The sequence below is a fragment of the Bos javanicus genome, chromosome 8 (genome assembly GCF_032452875.1).
Source record: "Bos javanicus breed banteng chromosome 8, ARS-OSU_banteng_1.0, whole genome shotgun sequence".
NCBI lineage: Eukaryota > Metazoa > Chordata > Mammalia > Artiodactyla > Bovidae > Bos > Bos javanicus.
Genome location: NC_083875.1, coordinates 29,616,328 through 29,636,466, shown reverse-complemented (window position 1 = coordinate 29,636,466; position 20,139 = coordinate 29,616,328). Strand labels below are relative to the sequence as shown.

Here is a 20,139-nt window from a genome sequence, read left to right as displayed (position 1 = left end):
GAAATGTTACATGATCTAGCAAATCCACCTTGAGGCATGTATCTAAAAGAACTGAAAGCAGCATCTGAATGAAATATTTGCATATACATGTTCATAGAATTATTGTTCCCAGTCAAAAGTGGAAGCAACCCAAATATACATTGATGGATGAATAGATAAACAAAATTTGGTATAAAGATCCAACAGATTATTATGCAGCCTTAAAAATGAAGGAAATTCTGACACATGCTGCAACATGGACATACCTGGAGGATATTAGGATAAGGGAAATAGGCAGCACAAGAAGAAAAAGACTGCACGATCCCACCTATATAGAGTCTCTAGAGAGTCAAATCCACAGTAATAAAGAGTAAAACAGTGACTGCCAACCACTGTGAAGAGCAGGAAATGGGGAGTTACTGTTTAAGGGGTATGAAAAAGTTCTCAAAACTGGCTGCACAACTGAGTGAATATACTTAGCACTACTGGACCATACAGTTTAAAAATGGTTAATATGGCAAATTTTATATTATGTGCATTTTCCTGCAATTAAAAATGTAGGAGATAATATAAAAATGTAAAGAGGTTCACTTTATCTATAATAAAGATAAAAAACTATATAAAATTTTTATATCTAAATTATAACTTAGATATAAAATTATAAAATCTATAATAGATCTAAAATTTTTAAATCTATATCTATAACATATTAACTCTATATTAATAGTTAATTAATAGATGCTTAATTAACTAACTGGGTTAATTAATAGACGCTTACTCCTTGGAAGAAAAGTTATGACCAACCTAGACAGCATGTTTAAAAGCAGAGACATTACATTGCCAACAAAGGTCCATCTAGTCAAGGAGGTTTTTCCAGTAGTCATATATCAATGTGAGAGTTGGACTATAAAGAAAGCTGAGTGCCGAAGAACTGATGCTTTTGAACTGTGATGATGGAGAAGACTCTTGAGAGTCCCTTGGACTGCAAGGAGATCCAACCAGTCAATCCTAAAGGAGATCAGTCCTGGGTGTTCATTGGAAGGACTGATGTTGAGGCTGAAACTCCAATATTTTGGCCACCTGATGCAAAGACCTCACTCATTTGAAAAGACCCTGATGCTGGGAAGGATTGAGGGCAGGAGGAGAAGGGGACGACAGAGGATGAGATGGTTGGATGGCATCACCAACTCAATGGACATGAGTTTGGGTAAACTTTGGAAGTTAGTGATGGACAGGGAGGCCTGGCATGCTGCAGTCCATGGGGTCGCAAAGAGTTCGACACGACTGAGCAACTGAACTGAATGAACTATTGATGGGAATCTAAAATTAGAATAATTTCAAATATGGAAAGCAGCCTAAATGCCCAACAATACTGAAAGAGTTGGTTAAATTATGATATATTATCTCCATGGAATGCCAGGAAGCTCTTGAAATTATTACAAGGGTTACCTAGAAAGAATTAAAACATTTATGATCAACTACCATATGATCCAGTAACCCCACCTCTGCATATTTATCTGAAAAAAAAATACTATCTCAAAAAGATATATGCATGCTCATGTTCATTGCATTATTTACAACAGACAAGCATGGAAAAGATCTAAGTATCCATCAATGGATGAATGGATAAAGGAAATGTGAAATATGTGTCTGTGTGTGTGTGTAAAATGGAACATTCAGCCATGAAAAAGAATCAAAGTGTTCCATCTGCAACAACATGACGGACCTTGAAGGTACTAATGCTAAGTGAACAAAAGTCAGATGAACACCCTATGTTCTCACTTCTATGTGAAACCTAAAGAAATAAAAGCTCATAGATATAGGGAATAGACAGGTTGTCAGGGGCAAGAGCTTGAGGAGTAGGAGGAATATGTGAAGAGGTCAAAATGTACAAACTCCCAGATATAAGGCAAAGGTGAAAAGGAAAGATATACCCATCTGAATGCAGCGTTCCAAAGAATAGCAAGGAGAGCTAAGAAAGGCTTCTTCAGTGATCAATGTAACAATAGAATGGGAAAGACTAAAGATCTCTTCAAGAAAATTAGAGATACCAAGGGAACATTTCATGCAAAGATGGGCTTGATGAAGGACAGAATGGTATGGACCTAACAAAAGCTGAAGATATTAAGAAGAGCTGGCAAGAATACACAGAAGAACTGTACAAAAAAAACCTTCATGACCTAGATAACCATGATGGTGTGATCACTCAGCTAGAGCCAGACTTCGCATCCTGAAATGCGAAGTCAAGTGGCCTTAGGAAGCATCACGACAAACAAAGCTAGTGGAGGTGATAGAATCCCAGTTGAGCTATTTCAAATCATAAAAGATGAGGCTGTGGAAGTGCTGCACTCAATATGCCAGCAAATTTGGGAGACTCAGCAGTGGCCACAGGACTGGAAAAGGTCAGTTTACATTCCAATCCCAAAGAAAGGCAAGGCCAAAGAATGTTCAAATTACTGCATAGCTGCACTCATCTCACACGCTAGCAAAGCAATGCTTAAAATCTTCCAAGCCAGGCTTCAATCGTACATGAACCATGAACTTCCAGATGTTAAAGCTGGATTTAGAAAAGGCAAAGGAACCAGAGATCAAATGCCAACATCCGCTGGATCATCAAAAAGCAAGAGAGTTCCAGAAAAACATCTACTTCTGCTTTATTGACTACGCCAAAGCCTTTGACTGTGTGGATCACAACAAACTGTGGAAAATTCTTAAAAAATGGGAATACCAGACCACCTTACCTGCCTCTTGAGAAATCTGTATGCAGGTCAAGAAGCAAAGGAGAAGGCAATGGGAACCCACTCCAGTACTCTTGCCTGGAAAATCCCATGGATGGAGGAGCCTGGTAGGCTGCAGTCCATGGAGTCACGAAGAGTCGGACACAACTGAGCAACTTCACTTTCACTTTTCACTTTCATGCATTGGAGAAGGAAATGGCAACCTACTCCAGTGTTCTTGCCTGGAGAATCCCAAGGATGGCAGAGCCTGGTGGGCTGCCATCTATGGGGTCGGACACAACTGAAGCGACTTAGCAGCAGCAGCAGCAGCAAGAAGCAACAGATAGAACTGGACATGGGACAACAGACTGGTTCCAAATCGAGAAAGGAGTACATCAAGGCTGTATATCATCACCCCGCTTATTTAACTTATATACAGAGTATATGATGCAAAATGCTGGGCTGGATGAAGCGCAAGCTGGAATCAAGATTACTGGGAGAAATATCAATAACCTGATATGCAGATGACACCACCCTTATGGCAGAAAGCGAAGAAGAACTAAAGAGCCTCTTGATGAAAATGAAAGAGAAGAGTGAAAAAGCTGGCTTAAAACTCAACATTCAAAAAACTATGATAATGGCATCCAGTCCCATCACTTCATGGCAAATAGATGGGGAAACAACGGAAACAGTGAAAGACTATTTCTTGGGCTCCAAAATCACTGCAGATGGTGACTGCAGCCATGAAATTAAAAGACGCTTGCTCCTTGGAAGAAGAGCTATGACCAACCTAGACAGCGTATTTAAAAGGAGAGACATTACTCTGCCAATAAAGGTCCATCTAGTCAATGCTATGGTTTTTCCAGTAGTCATGTATGGATGTGAAAGTTGGACTGTAAAGAAACCCGAGCACCGAAGAATTGATGCTTTTGAACTGTGGTGTTGGAGAAGACTCTTGAGAGTCCCCTGGACTGCAAGGAGATCAAACTAGTCAATCCTAAAAGAAATCAGTCCTGAATATTCATTGGAAGGACTTTTGCCAAAGCTGAAACTCCAGTACTTTGGCCACCTGATGCGAAGAACTGACTCACTGGAAAAGACCCTGATGCTGGGAAAGATTGAAGGCAGGAGGGGAAGGGGACGACAGAGGATGAGATGGTTGGATGGCATCACCAACTCAATGGACATGAGTTTGAGCAAAATCTGGGAGTTAGTGATGGACAGGGAAGCCTGGCATGCTGCAGTCCATGGAGTCACAAAGAGCTGGACATGACTAAGAGACCGAACTGGACTGAAGTCAGCTATAAAACAACTAAGTCATGAAGATGTCAAGTACAAATGGTGACTACAGCTAATACTATATTGCATATTTGAAAGTTGCTAAGAGAGTAGATTTTCAAAGTTCTCAACAAAAGAAAAAAATTTTTGTAATGATGTATGGTGAAAGACATTTACTAGACTTATTATGGTGATCTTGCAATGTGTACAAATATCAAATCATTACATTGTACATCCGAAACTAATATAGTGTTATACGTCAGTTTTATCTCAATGAGAGAAAAGGTTATGATATAATAAATGAAAAGATATAGGCTAGAGTATGTCCAGATACACTATGATCATAACTATAAAAATAAATCTAAGTGGGCATAAACAGAAACTCTAAATTAATTGTGCATAGTAGGAAAAACATGGGTGACTTTTTTCACCTACATTTTTCAAATGTAATGTTTAATTTTTTAAAGGTACTTGTAAAGAGAAATCTCATTAAACATTTCAGCCCCATGCTGTGGCCAAAGTAAAAAATGATCTAAATGAGGTGCTCATCCCTGGAGTCACAGACAATAATTTAATCCTCCGCATATCACACACCCCCAGTTCTCCACCCCTTGGCAGCCACTAATCTGCTTTCCGTCTTTATGGACTGATTTATCCTCGATATTTTATATAAACGGAATCACACACTCTGCTGTCTTTTGCCTCTGGCTTCTTTCACGGAGCCTCACGTGCCCACGGGACCATCCGTGCCCAAGGCTCACCCGTGTTGTGTCAGGTATCTTCCCTCCATCCTGACTGCAATCAGCCAGACACCTGCGGCTCAAGCTCTTTTGTTCTCATCACGCACACAGATCAACATGAGCAGATGTGCACGGGGAAAGGACGGGAGGGGGCAGCCGTAAAGATTTCCAGGCTCTCGCTTTTCATACTTACTCTCACTTTGTAGAGCTGCCTCGGCCTTTTCAACGGTTACCAACAGATTTTCAGAAAGGTCTTTTCTCTTGCTCACTAGTGGGAAACCATTCCAAACATACATCATTTCCTAATGAGGAAAAATGAGAAACCATTCACAATTACGTGAGGTCATTTGGTGTTCTTTACAACAACAAAGCCACGTGTGAGTGTTTTGCCTCAGTTGCTAGTGATCTCAAGACATTTAGAGATCATTTTTCTTAGCTTTCTTCATTTGGAGTTTAGTGATTTAATCTCCGATTTTTTCACTTTATTTAATGTTTTTAATGCTTTTTGGCTTTTATACTACAAAATAGTTCAGTATATATAGTATATTGTGTCTTCACTGAAAAAATAATTTGCTCATTTATTTGACAAGTATTTACTAAGCACCTACTGGTATCCATTCCTTTTGGAAGATAACAGATTACAGATAGAAATAAATATAATATTTTTAAATGATAATATGAACAATTCAAACATAAATTTTTGTTGTTGCTCTTAAGTAAAGGGAAACATTTTTTCTATATCTGCCAATTGTTTATATAAAATGTTTCCAAGGACATCACAGCAAATGAACACAGGAAATATTTTACCTGGCTCAGGTTCTTTTATACCATTAAAAACATGTGACAGTCCAGTAATGCAATCCAATATGCAGAAAATACATTCATTTAAAGGCCATATGGCAGAATGACAGCCCCTAAAAATGTAAACTAATGATTTATCATTGCAAATTACATTTAATAGGCTAACAGATGAGAACTTTTCTTTTTTTTTTCTGGACCAAAAGCAAATGTGCTCTTGCTTGAAAATATTTTTCTAATCTTCCTGGTAGTTCAGTTCATATTTTGAAAGGTACGAAGTAAGCAGGATAATTAGAATCTCCTTGGAAATAAATAAATGGTAAAATATGTTAAGATTGTTTGAACAGCCTCTTACAGGGAAGCAGTAGAAATGAGGAAAATACACTGGAGTTGAGTGACAGCAAAGTCATTTTCACCTCTTGGGACTGAAAACTAAGATCACAGCACTCTTTTGTTTTACATCTAAATTTTCTTATTGCTAATCGTGTAAGAGTTCAATAACTTTTGGAATATTTATTTAAACTGATGATGATTTTTAAAAATTTTGTTTTTATTGATGGAACATTTTATCAGAAAAAAAAAAAGTTTGTATGTGAACTGGTCATTTTATGAAATACAAGATTTTGGTAAAATTCCTAGTTACCACAAATTCAAGCCAATTCTACACACTTAGCCCTGGAGAAAGAAGTGCTCTGAGTTAATCTTCCTTAAGGCCCTTAGCAATCAGAGCAACATATACATCATATGTATACACAAGCATCTAAGTTTTAGGATGGAGAAAGGACTATGGTGCTCTAGAAAAATCCCAGGGAAGTTCTGTGACATGGAAAGAAAAAAATCTCCCAGCATTAATCACTTGATAAGAATGAGGCAGGAATGGAGCTGAAAGGTGTCATGGGTGAAACAGTAGCAGGCTCCCATATTAGCTGGAAAAGGAGGATGTTTGGTCATTTTTGTGATTTGCATTGTGTTCTTCTTTTTACCTGTGCTCAGATATGATTTACAGAGTGGCCACATTTTTATCTCATTGCATCACAGGCACAGACCAGGCACAACCTGGTCTCAGGGTGGTGTTCTCTGAGATTGTTTTTCTTAAACAGGAAATACCTGGGCTGAGGTACTCGGTGCAGGCTAGCCCCCAACGACACCTGTGAGGAGCTGCAGTGTTCTTTCTCACAGAATATTTAAAGAGCTCCTATAAGTCAATGCGGTTTCCCTGGTGGCTCAGTTGGTAAAGAATCTGCCTGCAATGCAGGAGACCTGGGTTCGATCCCTGGACTGGGAAGATCCCCTGGAGAAGGAAACGGCTACCTACTCCAGTATTATGGCCTGGAGAATTCCATGGGCTGTATAGTCCATGGGGTCACAAAGAGTCAGACATGGCTGAGTGACCTTCACTCACTTTGTAACTTATAAGTCAATGATAAAATAATAAATAACCTAATAAAAAAATTAGGGAAGAAAGCCCATGAACAACAATTCATGAAATAAGATGTAAAAATGAACAAGCACATGAAAAGCTCAATCACACATTAAAAAAATAAAACACTGTTGGTAGGAATTTAAATCAGTACAGCCCTTCTGGAGAGCAATCTGGCAAAGTCCAAGTATTAAATGCATATGCCCTACAACTTGGAATTCTACTTCTAAACATCTCTCCCAGAGAATTATATGCCCATGTACAAAGAGAGCTATAGAAGAATATTCATTGTAGCCTGTTTGTGGTAATAAAAACTGGAAAGTAAGCAACTGTTAAAGTGGAATAATTGAATATACTCTGGAATCAAAAGAAAAAATCAGGAACCTCCAAAAAAGGACAGCAGATGTCAGCTTGCACTAAACAGGTTCCCTGTGTTACTTGACTACTCACATAAACTAGACCCCAAAAGTTACTGTAATTTGATATATTCAGTACTTTTTAAAGAAATCTGCATTAAGACCATTTAACTTGAAATTATGCTTTTCATGAAGCCTAACCTAAATGGCACACTGATCAAGAATGGGAGCTCCAGCATTAGGCTACAACAGAAGCCACCAGCCACGTATGGCTCTGGAGCAATGTGGCTGGTTCAAACTGAGGCACGCTCTAAGCATAAAACACGCACCAGACTTCAGTGGATGAGCACAATATAAAAGAATGACATCTCATTAATAAATTTTAGAGATTACACGCTCAAATGACAAAATTTTGCACGCGTGCACGTGTGCTCAGTCGTTCAGTGGTTTCTGACTCTTGGCGACCCCATAGACTGTAGCCCGCCAGGCTCCTCTGTCCATGGAAGTTTCCAGGCAAGAATACTGTAATGGGTAGCCATTTCCTACTCCAAAAATTTTGCATAAACCGGGTTAAACCAATATTTTGAAAATGATTATCATGTGTCCTTCTACTTTTTAATTTTTTTACCTTTTGATTTTGAAGGTAGCAGCTAGAAAAAGTAGTTATATCTGTGGCTTGCATTATAATTCAACTCAACTTCAAATATGCCAACTCACCTCTCTCTGAATTTCCTTATTTGTCAAATGAGGCTACAAAGAAAAATTCCTCTCCTAGAGTTACGGTTAAGACTTGAATGATATACTTTATAAATAGCCTTTATCCAACACAATGATTTTTAATTGAGCAAACTTCACAACAAAAGTTAGATGTTCTCCCTACCCCTGAAACTAGACAGTGTATTTCTAGGATGCAAAGAGTAAGTAAATAAAGGCAGATACCAGGGCAGGCAAAATGAGCTTCACGGGTGCTGGCAACGAGGGAGAGTAACGTCGAGCCTTCCTCACAGCAAACTTCTCAGTAGGGATCGATTTCCCAGCAATTCTCTGCTTCAAGCCATCCACCTGTCTGTGAAGAGCCCCAGTTCCAGTGAAAGGTCATCAGAACACATGCAGTATTTATACCTATCCCTGTTATGCTGCGCTCCCCAGAGCAGTGGATCAGCACCACCAGGAACCCTGTTCAAAATGCAAATTTAGACCACCTCAGACCTAATAGTGGCTTCCCTGGTGGCTCAGATGGTGAAGAATCTACCTGCAATGTGGGAGACCTAGGTTTGATCCCTGGGTCAGGAAGATCTCCTGGAGAAGGGAATAGCTACCCAACCAGTATTCTTGCCTGGAGAATTCTGCGGACAAGAGGAATCTGGTGAGCTACAGTCCATGGCTTCTCTGATAAAAGTGGCTCAAAAAGAGTCATCTACTCATGCATAATTTGAGAAAATGTTTCCCAAGCGTAGGTGATTTTGAAAATAATCAGCTAAGAACACATAGCATGCTTACAATCTTCCTCTCAAAATTCTAAGAAATTCCAATTATAAAATTCACAAGCACAGAAAAATGAGAATAGAGGCTACATATTTGTAGGGCACTTTCTCATACACAATCTTGTAAATGCACCAAACGGGTCACCAAGAAGGAATTTAGGGAAATATCTAATTACACCACTGAAAGAAAGAGGAAGATGCAATGAGAGAAAAAGCATTCCATATGAAGCCAAGCTTGTGTTATGTTATTTCTCAGCACAATCTTGAGATATGGGGTTTTTTAAATGAAGTATAATTGACATATAACATTACTTTTAGGAGTACAAACGGGTATGGTTTTAAACCAGAATGCCCATCATGAATGTTAATTATATCAGTGGAAAAGGCAGTGGACATTCGAGGTGGGGGTTGAGGGAGAGGGTCAGAGGCATGCAGAGGACATGAAACCTCCTGAGTCAGGGATCACAGTCTGTAATGAAGAGAACATTCATTTGGGGGGATTCTCCTCTCAGTATCTCAACAAGTTAGATGCTATCACACATATAGCAGACTTCAAGATTTTGCCTGAAAATAAGATTAGTTACATGTTTCACAGAAATTATTTTGATGCAGAGAAAATTTATTTTGGAGTGGAGGAAACTGAGATGTAAAAGATCCCAATATATCTGAACATTCCATTCCATTTGTTGTCGTGTGTGTGAAACAAGGAAATGCATTTTACCAGTAGCAGGTGGCAGCCCATGGTTCCCACTAATGTGGATTCTACAGTTAGTATATACATGGTCCAGTTTCTAAAAAGCATGACAAAGTTGTCCTGGTCATACCTTCAAATCTGTCCTGCCAAGTCTGAGGGTACAGACAAGCCCTTACTTGTCATAAAGTGGCCACAGAATATAGTATTCCATTAAAAGTGTTTGTCATCAATTATGTTTAAAGAATGCAGTGGGGCTTCTCTGTTCCCCTACCTACCTCATCTCCAGAGGTCACGTCCTCCTTTCTACAACAGCCACCCACAGTTGTATCTTAGGTCATTTCATCATCTGTAACTTTTCTACATCAGAGCACAAACTCAAGCACACCAACCATCCTCCTCACTATAACGCTGGCTGTTCTAATGAGACTTTCGGTCCTCTTTGTCTTTCAACTTTCTCCCAACTCAGCAGTCTTCTTTCTCCCCGTCCCTCCACACCTGCTTAGCCTGCCTGCAGGCAAGCTTTACTGCTGCAGGCTCTAGCTTATTTCCCAGACTCCCTTGCCAATGCCTAGCTGTTGCGCTCATCTTCCTGCAACAAAGACAGGTTGGTGTCACGGTACATTCAACACCAACCTCCAATGAGCTCTCGCACTGCCGGCCATTCCCTGTCCTGTGCTTCTCTCTGTCCCACTCTCTGCAACAATGATTCCAAACATTCTCCATCCTCCCCAGACTCCAGCCCACTCCTTTCTCCTTCGCTCTCAACAGACAGCCCTGCCTCCACACACGAGCTGGCATGCCTCTGAGCCTGCTCTGGACTTCTTCCTGCGTGATACAACAGAGGACCTGATCCTCCCTCTAAATAAAGCCAGTCCTGCCATCAGTGCTTTGGAGTCTATCTCCTCCTGATTTTTCAACAGCCTTACAAAGGTCAGTTATCCCATTTCTCACTTGTATGTACAACTGTCTTTCTGAACTGGGTCCTTCCCGGTGGTTTTTGAGAATGCTCAGATCTCTCCCATTAATATATTCTTTGATATTACATTTCCCTCCAACTTTCTCTATCACTTAATGTATTTATGCTTAACTCTGTTCATTTCTTTGTATCTCATTCACTCTTTAGCCAACCCCAGTCTGGTTTCTACCTCCATTCTATAACCTTATCATTTCCTGCATGGGATACTAATGATCTGTGTCACTAAGACATCTTGTCTTATTTTTTAAGTCTACAGCACATAGTATTCCCAGGCAGCCTCCCATCCAAGTACAAACCAGCTCCGATTCTGCTTAGCTTCTGGGATTAGACAAGATCAGACATGTTCAGGGTGGTATGGCCATAGACTTTGTCTTTTTTTTTTTTTTTTAATTCTGTATTCTGTGAGACATATTTTGAGTAGTCCTGGATGTTAGTTTTATTTTGGCCTATATACTAAATGTAGCATTATGTCCTGCCAACATCAGCTTTGCTTTAGTTCCTTTAATGTGCAGTGCTCCTTCCTAGAACAGGGTCCTCGCATATCCTGTTCCTTTGGTCTGAAACTGTATCAACACAACTCTCCACCTGCCTCTGCAGCTCCTTAAGACCTCATCTCAACTATTACTCCCCCTATGCTTTTATCTATACCTCTCCTCTCAATGGGGAACAGAGGGACAGAGCAGTGTTGGTGATACAAGTATTATGGGTTTTTGCCTTGCTACTAGCAGTTCCAATCATTGGGAGAGTAAAGAACATAGGTTTATTAGGGCGTTTCGAATGTTTCGACATACCTAAGTGAAGGTGGTAAATGGGAGCTGGGTATATAGGTCTGGAACTCATCATGAGCTTACCTGAATAAAGTTACCACATCCTCTTTCGTTGCTACCACATCCTCTTCTGGAAGCATACTCAAAATTGCAGCTTTTAAGAACACATATGTTGCCTAGAGAAAAAGAAAAGCAGTAGTTAGAGAGCACCCTAGGTACATGATATTTCCACCTTGTAAATCAAGAATGACCCACAGGACTTCCCTGGTGGTCTAGTGGTTAAGAATTCACCTGCCAGTGCAGGGGACATGGGTTTGATCCCTGGTCCGGGAAGATCCCATATGCCACGGGGCAACCAAGGCTGAGCACCACAACTATTGAGCCCAACAGCCACGACTACTGAAGCCCCCACGCCCTAGAGCCCATGCTCCGCAGCGAGAGGAGCCACCGCAATGAGAAGCCCACACACGGCAACTAGATTAGCCCCACTCACAAATACAGAAAGCCCACATGCAGCAATGAAGACCCAGTGCAGCCAAGAACAAATAAATAACAATTTTTAAAAAAGAATGAACTACAAATCTTCCAGATACAGTATCGGAGGTATCAAAGACAAAAAAGGGAAATGAAGCCTCTTGCTACCTATTCCAAATAAGATCAACACTTTCCACCAAATTTTAGCCATTCTCCTATTATACAACTTTAATGTTCATGGATGAAGAAGTGGACAAAATGAAAAAGAGATCAATATCTCATTCCTCCTAGTTTCTCACAAATGGATCAGAAGGTTTTTAGAACTTTTAAAAATTGAAGTTTAATTGATTTACAATACTATATGAGTTTCAAGTGCACAATATAGCGATTCAATATTTTTATAGATTATACTACATTTAAAGTTGTTATAAAATATTGGCTATATTCCTTGTTTTTGCAACCTTGTTATCTTATTTATGTCTATTACGGTGTACCTCAATCTCCTTTGCCTATCTTGCCACACCTGTTAGAATGGCTATCATCAGAAAGGAAACAAATAATAAATGTTGGCAAGGATGTAGAGAAAAGGGAATGTGGTATATTGTTGGTGGCAATGTAAATTGGTACAGCCATTATGGAAAACAGTATGAAGATTCTTCAGAAAATTAAAATAGAACTACCACATGATCCAGCAATTCCACAAAAAGATATATACATCTCAATGCTCATAGCAACATTATTTATAAAAGCTAAGATACAAAAGCAACCTAAGTATCCACCAACAGATGAATGGATAAAGAATTAATTTTTATAATTATGAAAAGCTTTATTATCAGGACATCAAAAAGTCTACAAAAAATTATCCAAACTTGATATTTAATCATTTTTATATATAACTGAAATTCATCTTCAGAAATAAAGCCTTTTTGTTGACAAGGGCTGCTTAGATGGCTTTTAAAGCATATAGTGCTGAGGACAGAAGTTATAAACAGCAGGTACTGAATGTGTACTTCCTCCATTGATGGATCTCTACGTTGAGAAAACAGTGTTGATCTCATACTGTTGAACATACAATCCTAAATGAAAATCATTCTATACACTTATTAGCAAACAGATGACACTTATGACACTGACCTTGGACCATCTACTCTCTTTGCAAAGCAGATCTGAATAGTAATATGCCTCCCTCCAGTTTTGTTGAAATACAAAAATCCACATCAGCTCCCAGTAACAGAGATGGTGAAACTGTTTCCATTCTTCTTGAACTGAAATGCATTTTCGAAATATCTCTTGTGCCTATAAGTCAATTGCATAAAGCTGATCATCCAGATATTAGACAAGGAGATAATAACCTAATGGAAAAATACATAAAACACTTTGTACAAAAAGAACAAAATCATGACTCATTAAACCACTCAATATGACACGCTCCTTTCCTTACATGCCAACAATGCAGTTAAATTCTGTCTCCTTATTTAACTTTGTGAGAGGGCCATGGAACTTTATAATGTGGGAGTAGCAAAGTTCCTTCCTTAAGTAAGACATAAAATACAGAAGTCCTTTAAGAAAAGACTTAAATTTAGAACTTCCAGAGGGTAAGATATACCTTAAACCAAGTTTAAGGCAATGGACAGACTGGGAGAAGATGTTGCTATATACATAACCGACAAAGAATTAACACTTATCATACAACAATTTTACTAAAAAAGACAAATCAGTGGGAAAATCGTTAAAGATATAAATAGGAAATCAGAGAAAAAGATATATGAGTGACTAATGAAGGCTTTTTTATTGGAAGATATAAATTAAAAGTTAGATTATCATTTTTCAGCCATCATACTGGAAAAATAAAAGATAAATAATGACCAGAGTTGGCAAAGAGCATTGGAAACAAGTATTCTCATATCTTTGGGCTTCCCAGGTGGCTCAGTGGTAAAGAATCTGCCTGACAAGCAGGAGATGCAGGTTCAACCCATGGGTTGGGAAGATTCCCCTGGAGAAGGAAATGGTAACTCATTCCAGTGCTCTTGTCTGGGAAATCCCACAGACAGAGGAGGCTGGTGGGCTACAGTCACATCTTTGCTGCTGCTGCTGCTGCTAACTTGCTTCAGTCGTGTCCGACTCTGTGCGACCCCATAGACCGCAGGCCATCAGGCTCCCTTGTCCCTGGGATTCTCCAGGCAAGAACACTGGAGTGGGTTGCCATTGCCTTCTCCAATGCATGAAAGTGAAAAGTCAAAGTGAAGTCGCTCAGTCGTGCCCGACTCTTAGCGACCCCATGGACTGCAGCCTACCAGGCTCCTCCGTCCATGGGATTTTCCAGGCGAGAGTACTGGAGTGGGGTGCCATTGCCTTCTCCGACAGTCACATCTTTATAGGAGTTTAAATGGACTAGCTTTAAGTAAGGAGGGCAATCTGTCTGAATTTATTAAAATGCAAATATCTTTGACCTAGAAATCCTGTCAACTCTGTCTTATATAAATATACCTTTGCACGGAGATGTACAATAATAATGTTTACAACAGCACTGTGTATAATAGCCTAAAGTCTATCAACAGTGGACCACTTTAATAAGTACAGTTTATCCATCTCATGGAATGAAACCCAGCCATCAAAAAGAATGAGGAAGGTTTAGATATACTGACCTGGAAAGAAATCCAAGATGTATTGTAAGTAGAGAAAAATCAAATCAAGGAAAAATAAATATGTTTGTCCCCATTGTGTAGAAGAAAATTGTTTGTGAGTATATTTATATGAAAGTCTCTTCTCTCTTTTTCTTCAAGGGATTTAGTGAATTAATTCCTTTGATGGGGAGCACACATGTAGTACAATGAAGTTACCTTTATGGAAGGTCTAGATTCCAAAGTCAATATGTAATACCAAGATGGATAGTAGCCACAGTTTTCTGAAAGTCCCTTAAATTGCCCATCTGTATTTTTATATCCAACCCTGAATTGCCTCAAATACTTCATACATAAATGTAGAGTATATTCTACTATACATAGTACATACACATTATATTCTATAATCTACTACACATAGTAGAATGCACCCACAAAATTAAAGTTTGGCTTTTTAATTACATATTTCCCCTCTGTTTTTGTCTAGAGCATACAGCTGGATTCGCTCGTGCGGAATGAGTTTGCTACACAACTCCACTAAACAGACAGGCCCCCCAAAAGACCCCCCTCAAATAAGTTACCTCTTCCACATTCCCTTTGAGCAGCTCTATCCGGCCGTGATAGAACAACACAAGGGAGCCCTGCAGAGGAAGGGAGAGACAGACTGTTCAGTACGCAGCCCTGGCAGAACGATTGTGGCTGAAAACAGACATTTGAAATTCTAAGCATACATTTGGAAACTGCTGGAGGTACGGTTCAAGGAGACTCTCTGCTTCCACAACATTCACTTCTCCCGTACCTAGAAAATTTAACAGGAAAAGCCTCAGTCTTCATGAAACACAGTCGACATTTGTAACTATTTCCCCAAATTTCATTAAAATATATAGCAAAGACCTATTCATGGAAACCATGAAAACTATTCACTTGAAGACAAGTCTCATCTATGACTTTAGTTTAAGAAAGCTTTAGGGCAAATTCGTCAGAGCAGATGTGGTTGCCTTCAATTCCTAATTGAAATTTCTGACTTGAATACCAATATGAACTATTTTTAACAAAAAATTTAACTTTCTGCTAAAAAAGAAATGTAATATGCTAAAAATAGATCACCTTATGCAAGTCTTATTAGAATTTTTTTTAGCCAAGAACAGATTAAAAAAAAATTTAGTGAAAGAAACCCTCCACCCCTTCTGCTAAATGTCACTATGACAAAGTCACTATTTTCCATCTTCCTGGAAAAAAAGTAAATATAGACTCCTATCTCTTACTGATTTTCCTAAATTTTTACTTACTCAGATGAAAGATAATCAACTTTCAATGATGTAAAATGTAATGCAGTCCTTACCAAGTATCAGGGAGATGTAAGTATGGAAAGCTAGAATAGTTAAGCAGCATAGTGGAGACCTGATGCTTCTTCCTAAGGCACCTTCCCGTAACTGCAGGATGCCCAACTCCTGTGGGAATTAGATGCATTTTAGAATGAAAAGAGCATCATATTCAGAGACTTTAAAATGCTAGCTCATATATCCCCACCCTCCATGAAGGTGGGGTTTATTTTTCAAGAGCTTAGAACAGCAATAATGACTAGATAGCACCACCAACTTAATGGACATGAACTTGAGTAACTCTGGGAGATGGTGGAGGACAGAGGAGCCTGGTGTGCTTCAGTCCATGGGGTTGCAAAGAGTCAGAATGACTTAGCAACTGAACAACAATGAACAACAGCAACTAGAAACAAATTTTACATTTTAAATCGGCATAAGACAATCTCACGTATTCTCACATCACGTGATCTTAGGGTAAAAAAAAAGGTAGGGTTCATTTCATAGAAAATGCTGTTATTTCTCTTATATAAATATTAATTTATTTAAGCATGAGGATCTAAGTATAAAATGCTACGGTGGGTATGAATATTTATGGTTCTGTTTCTTCAAGGGTCTTTGCATCAAACAGGTCAGACAGTGTTTGAACACATTTATTGGACCATGGTGAGGGCCTTAAGAAAGTTAAGTAAGTGATTCTGAAAGTTCGGAATGTTTGAGCCTTGTTGGGAGGGAGTAAGGGAAAGCTGTGTGGAATAGGTGACACTGATCTCAAACCTAATGGATTAAGAGGCTCTTAAGAGACCTGATTTGGGAGGTGCCAGTTGGGAAGGACATCTAAAACAGACACCAGCAAAAGCACAGAAACAGAAAAGCACAAGGTCTATTTGGAAAACAACCAACTGCCCAGTTTAACAGAAACACTGGGGAAGCAAACAGGACGGGTAGGAAGACTAGAAACTTGGGCTAGAATCAGATGACAGAGCCCTTGAATCCATGCTATGCTTTGGATTTTGTTCAAGGGGCAATTTGGAGCCATTAAGGAAATAAAGTGGAAGATGAATGGTCAAGGGGAAGGGTAACCATGAAACACAGAGAGTCTTACTGGATAGACCATAAATACATTACAGCTTATGAAGACCATAAGTAGACGATAAATATAGTTTATGAAGAATCCAGACAGTGGGATAAAAGTAGATGGGGGATTTACAGTGTTTTGTACTTGTTTTCAAACAATTCTTGAAACCTGCTCTCTTGACTAAAAGGGCCAATTTCTGCAATAAGGGAACTCTGGTAATAGCATGTTGAACGTTATGATTGGTAACTACTATACACTACACAAACAACCACACACAAATACAACAAACAAAACTCATGGAATATACACCACCATATGTAAAATAGACAGCCAGTGGGAATTTGCTGTTTGACTCAGGGAACTCAAAGCAGGGCTCTGTGACAACCTTGGGGTGGGATGGGGTGGGAGGTGGGAGGGAGGTTTCAGAGGGAGGGGACACATGTATACCATGGCCGATTCATAGTATGGTAGAAACCATTCAGTGTATGGTAGAAACCAACACAACACTGTAAAGAAATTATCCTCCAATTAAAAATAGATACATTTTTTTTTAAAAGAAACTGATGGAAAACAAACTTCCTTGTTTAGTTCTATAGTAAAACTTGTAAAAACACAAGAAAACCCAAAATACTGCCACCATGCTTGACCTACACAAACTATAAAATGGTAGACATGGAAATCTAGCCTAATTTCTTGGTTTAGCGGGGGTTGCAAAAATGTTAAGGAAGCATATTTTAACCTCACATTTGTATTAAAGATCCAGCAAGCATCAACATTAGTCAAACATGAATTTTTAATCCCAGAATTTAGATAACATTGAGATAAAAAATTTTAACTTTCAATAGAAAAACCATCCCCTAACTCCACCAAAATATGATTGAGACCCAAAGTCAGTTTATTGTTCTGCAAAGAAACTGCCAATAATTTTCATGCTAATTATGAGGACATGCTATACTTCCTTCATACTCAATAAACATTTTTTAATCCTCTTTGTCAAAATTAAGAAAAAATTAAGTTTGTACCCTATTTCCAGAAAATCCTATAAATTCTAGTAGTCTGATAATCCGTGCTGGTAAAAGGGACAGCATCTGTAAGAAAAAAAAAACAAACCCAAGTGTACGATGTGCTAGTATACCTAACTATAGGTAAATGCTAAACTCTAAAAACTTAAAATTTTAATGATTCAGTAACATGAAAAATTAGAACCAAGTTTAAACTACTAGGTATGTCTCAATCACCACATACTGCACCTCCTATAATCATTACTCGTGACAATTTCATTTAGTTAGCCTAAAAAATTAAAAACAGAACAAAGATTCTGGCCTTTTCAGGATGCTCTAAAGAATACTTGATCCTTTGATGTGGAGTGATAAAAGTGTTGAGAAGGTAACCCCTGGTGCCCACCTCCAAACAAAATTTATTTTAGCAACCTTGTCTAGGAAGCAAAAGTTATTATACTCTTCGTGATACGCAGGCAAAACCCAGAAGCGAACAACTATAGCACTGCAGCCGCTCCCTGGGACATCTGAGTAGGATGAAGGGAAGTTCTCTCAGGACAAAACTTCAAGCAGAGACCTGGTTGTTTACTTTGCTTGGAGAAGAAATGCCCATACATGCAATTATATACCGATTTCATAAGCCAGTGGTTTGATTGGATGGTCAGAGATTTGGAAAGTACATGATGGGAGGCAATTCCCTGGTGGGACAGTGGTTAGGACTCCACGCTTTCACTGCCAAGGGCCCAGGCTCAATCCCTGGTCAGGGAATTAAGAGCCCACAAGCTGTGTGGTACAGCCAAAATAGAGAGACAGAGAGAGAGAACAAAGAACATGATGGGAAAATTGATGCCAAGGAGCTCTGGGTAAGAAGTATATGGATATATCTCTTTGAATGGGAAAAAAAAATGAACATTATTTGTGTCCCATATGAATGTTCACCAAAGGCTGTCCTTAGCAGAGGAAGATTTTAATAATCAAATGGGTAGGGTGATCCATTCCGTGGACAGCCGACAGCTGTCTCTTCAGCCACCTCTGTCATCAACCAATGGGTTCATAAACAAAGTGACCCTGGTTGTATATACCAATTCCAGTCAAACCTTAATAAAACATCAAAATCTCTAAATAATATTGCAGTTGGATGGATATTTATTCAAACTCTTCATCTATCCCAGAGCATTATTACTATCCTTCAAGCTCTATTATTCCCTAACCCAGTTTCAATTCCAAAACCACCATTGCTATAGCAACAGTATTTCTGATGTGGGAATGGAACTGAATTTCAAGCTCCTTCTTACAAAAAAAAAAAAAATGTTACTTGTCCATTCAGAGGGCTGTATGCTGCCCTTATTATACAATCCGAAACTATTCTGAGCATGTGCAGAACTTTATAGCATATTCTGGCCAGAGCCTCCACTGGGTCACGACAGACGAAAGTGGATCCCACTCTAGCCACTTGTCAAACAAACCCAGGCAGAGGTTCAAGGTGAGGTTTAAATGCAATAGCAGAGGCAGTGAAAACCTAAGGTTCTTTTATAAAAGATTCTGGTTACCTTCTGATTACTTACCAAATTAAACGCCCCTATTCCAAGCTTGACACCCCCTTCAAACTCGTAGAAGAACTGCTGCTCAACTTTGTTCTTCTGAATTACATGCAGGATTGAAAGACATTCTCTGGATTAATGAAAACAGTTATAAGTTTACTATGACACTGAAAATTAATGTCACGTCAAATTTTGCATTTAAGTACCATAAGATAGATGTCATTAGCCAAAACACTGGAGAATTTTTAAGTGGATGATGCTACGCTCAGTTTACTCTTAATGCTACCAGGTAATCATCATTAAAGAAAAATGATACAGTCATTTCTACATTGTTTATCAGGATCAATCTTTCTGCTCTTAAAGCAAAAGAGGGTTCAAACAGCAGCAGGCATGACTCAGGAGCCATAGAACCTCAGAACTGCGAGCTCCCAGTCTCTCAGCAATGTGTTAGAGGAGATTTTCTAAGAATGCGCAGCCTCTCAGCTGCTGTGCACCCTTCAGTAACCTACATTCCACTGAGTAACTGAGGTGCTACTGACAAAAAGAGTTGAATTTCAGTGTGATTACTATGGCCTCAAATAGACCAAATAAAGAACTTGGAACTAGGAAAGAATGAAGGAGGAAAGTAAAGTCCATCACAACTGCCTGCAACTTTCTTCTTAATTTTCTCTCCTCACCCAAGCCAATCGTTCTGATTTTTCACTTTAGTTACTTTCTATTCATTTCTCCCTTTCCCTTCATATCTTGAATGCAGACAGTATTTCATCTGTATTCATCAGAGAAATGCAGATGAAAACAATAATATAAAAATTGGCAACAACCAGAAATTGTTTATCAAATTGACAGATACAGTTTTTTAAAGTAATAAGAAATAGCCAGATATTACGTATCACCTGATG

The 20,139-nt window shown here is 38.9% G+C and overlaps 1 protein-coding gene across 5 annotated transcripts in view; it reads right to left on the bottom strand.

Annotated features, from left to right (window-relative positions):
* The window catches only part of TTC39B (tetratricopeptide repeat domain 39B), a 154,961-nt gene that overhangs the window by 17,668 nt on the left and 117,154 nt on the right, over positions 1-20,139 (bottom strand). For 4 of the 5 annotated variants that reach the window (XM_061425255.1, XM_061425256.1, XM_061425253.1 and 1 more), the window contains 9 exons: positions 19,265-19,370; positions 17,724-17,789; positions 15,647-15,755; positions 15,036-15,103; positions 14,886-14,945; positions 12,818-12,979; positions 11,294-11,385; positions 8,228-8,354; positions 4,908-5,016 (listed from right to left, as the gene is read on the bottom strand). In XM_061425255.1, coding sequence (XP_061281239.1) covers positions 4,908-5,016; positions 8,228-8,354; positions 11,294-11,385; positions 12,818-12,979; positions 14,886-14,945; positions 15,036-15,103; positions 15,647-15,755; positions 17,724-17,789; positions 19,265-19,370 — 899 coding nt within the window. The remainder of the gene's footprint in view (positions 1-4,907; positions 5,017-8,227; positions 8,355-11,293; positions 11,386-12,817; positions 12,980-14,885; positions 14,946-15,035; positions 15,104-15,646; positions 15,756-17,723; positions 17,790-19,264; positions 19,371-20,139) is intronic. The other variant, XM_061425254.1, reaches the window with a different exon arrangement.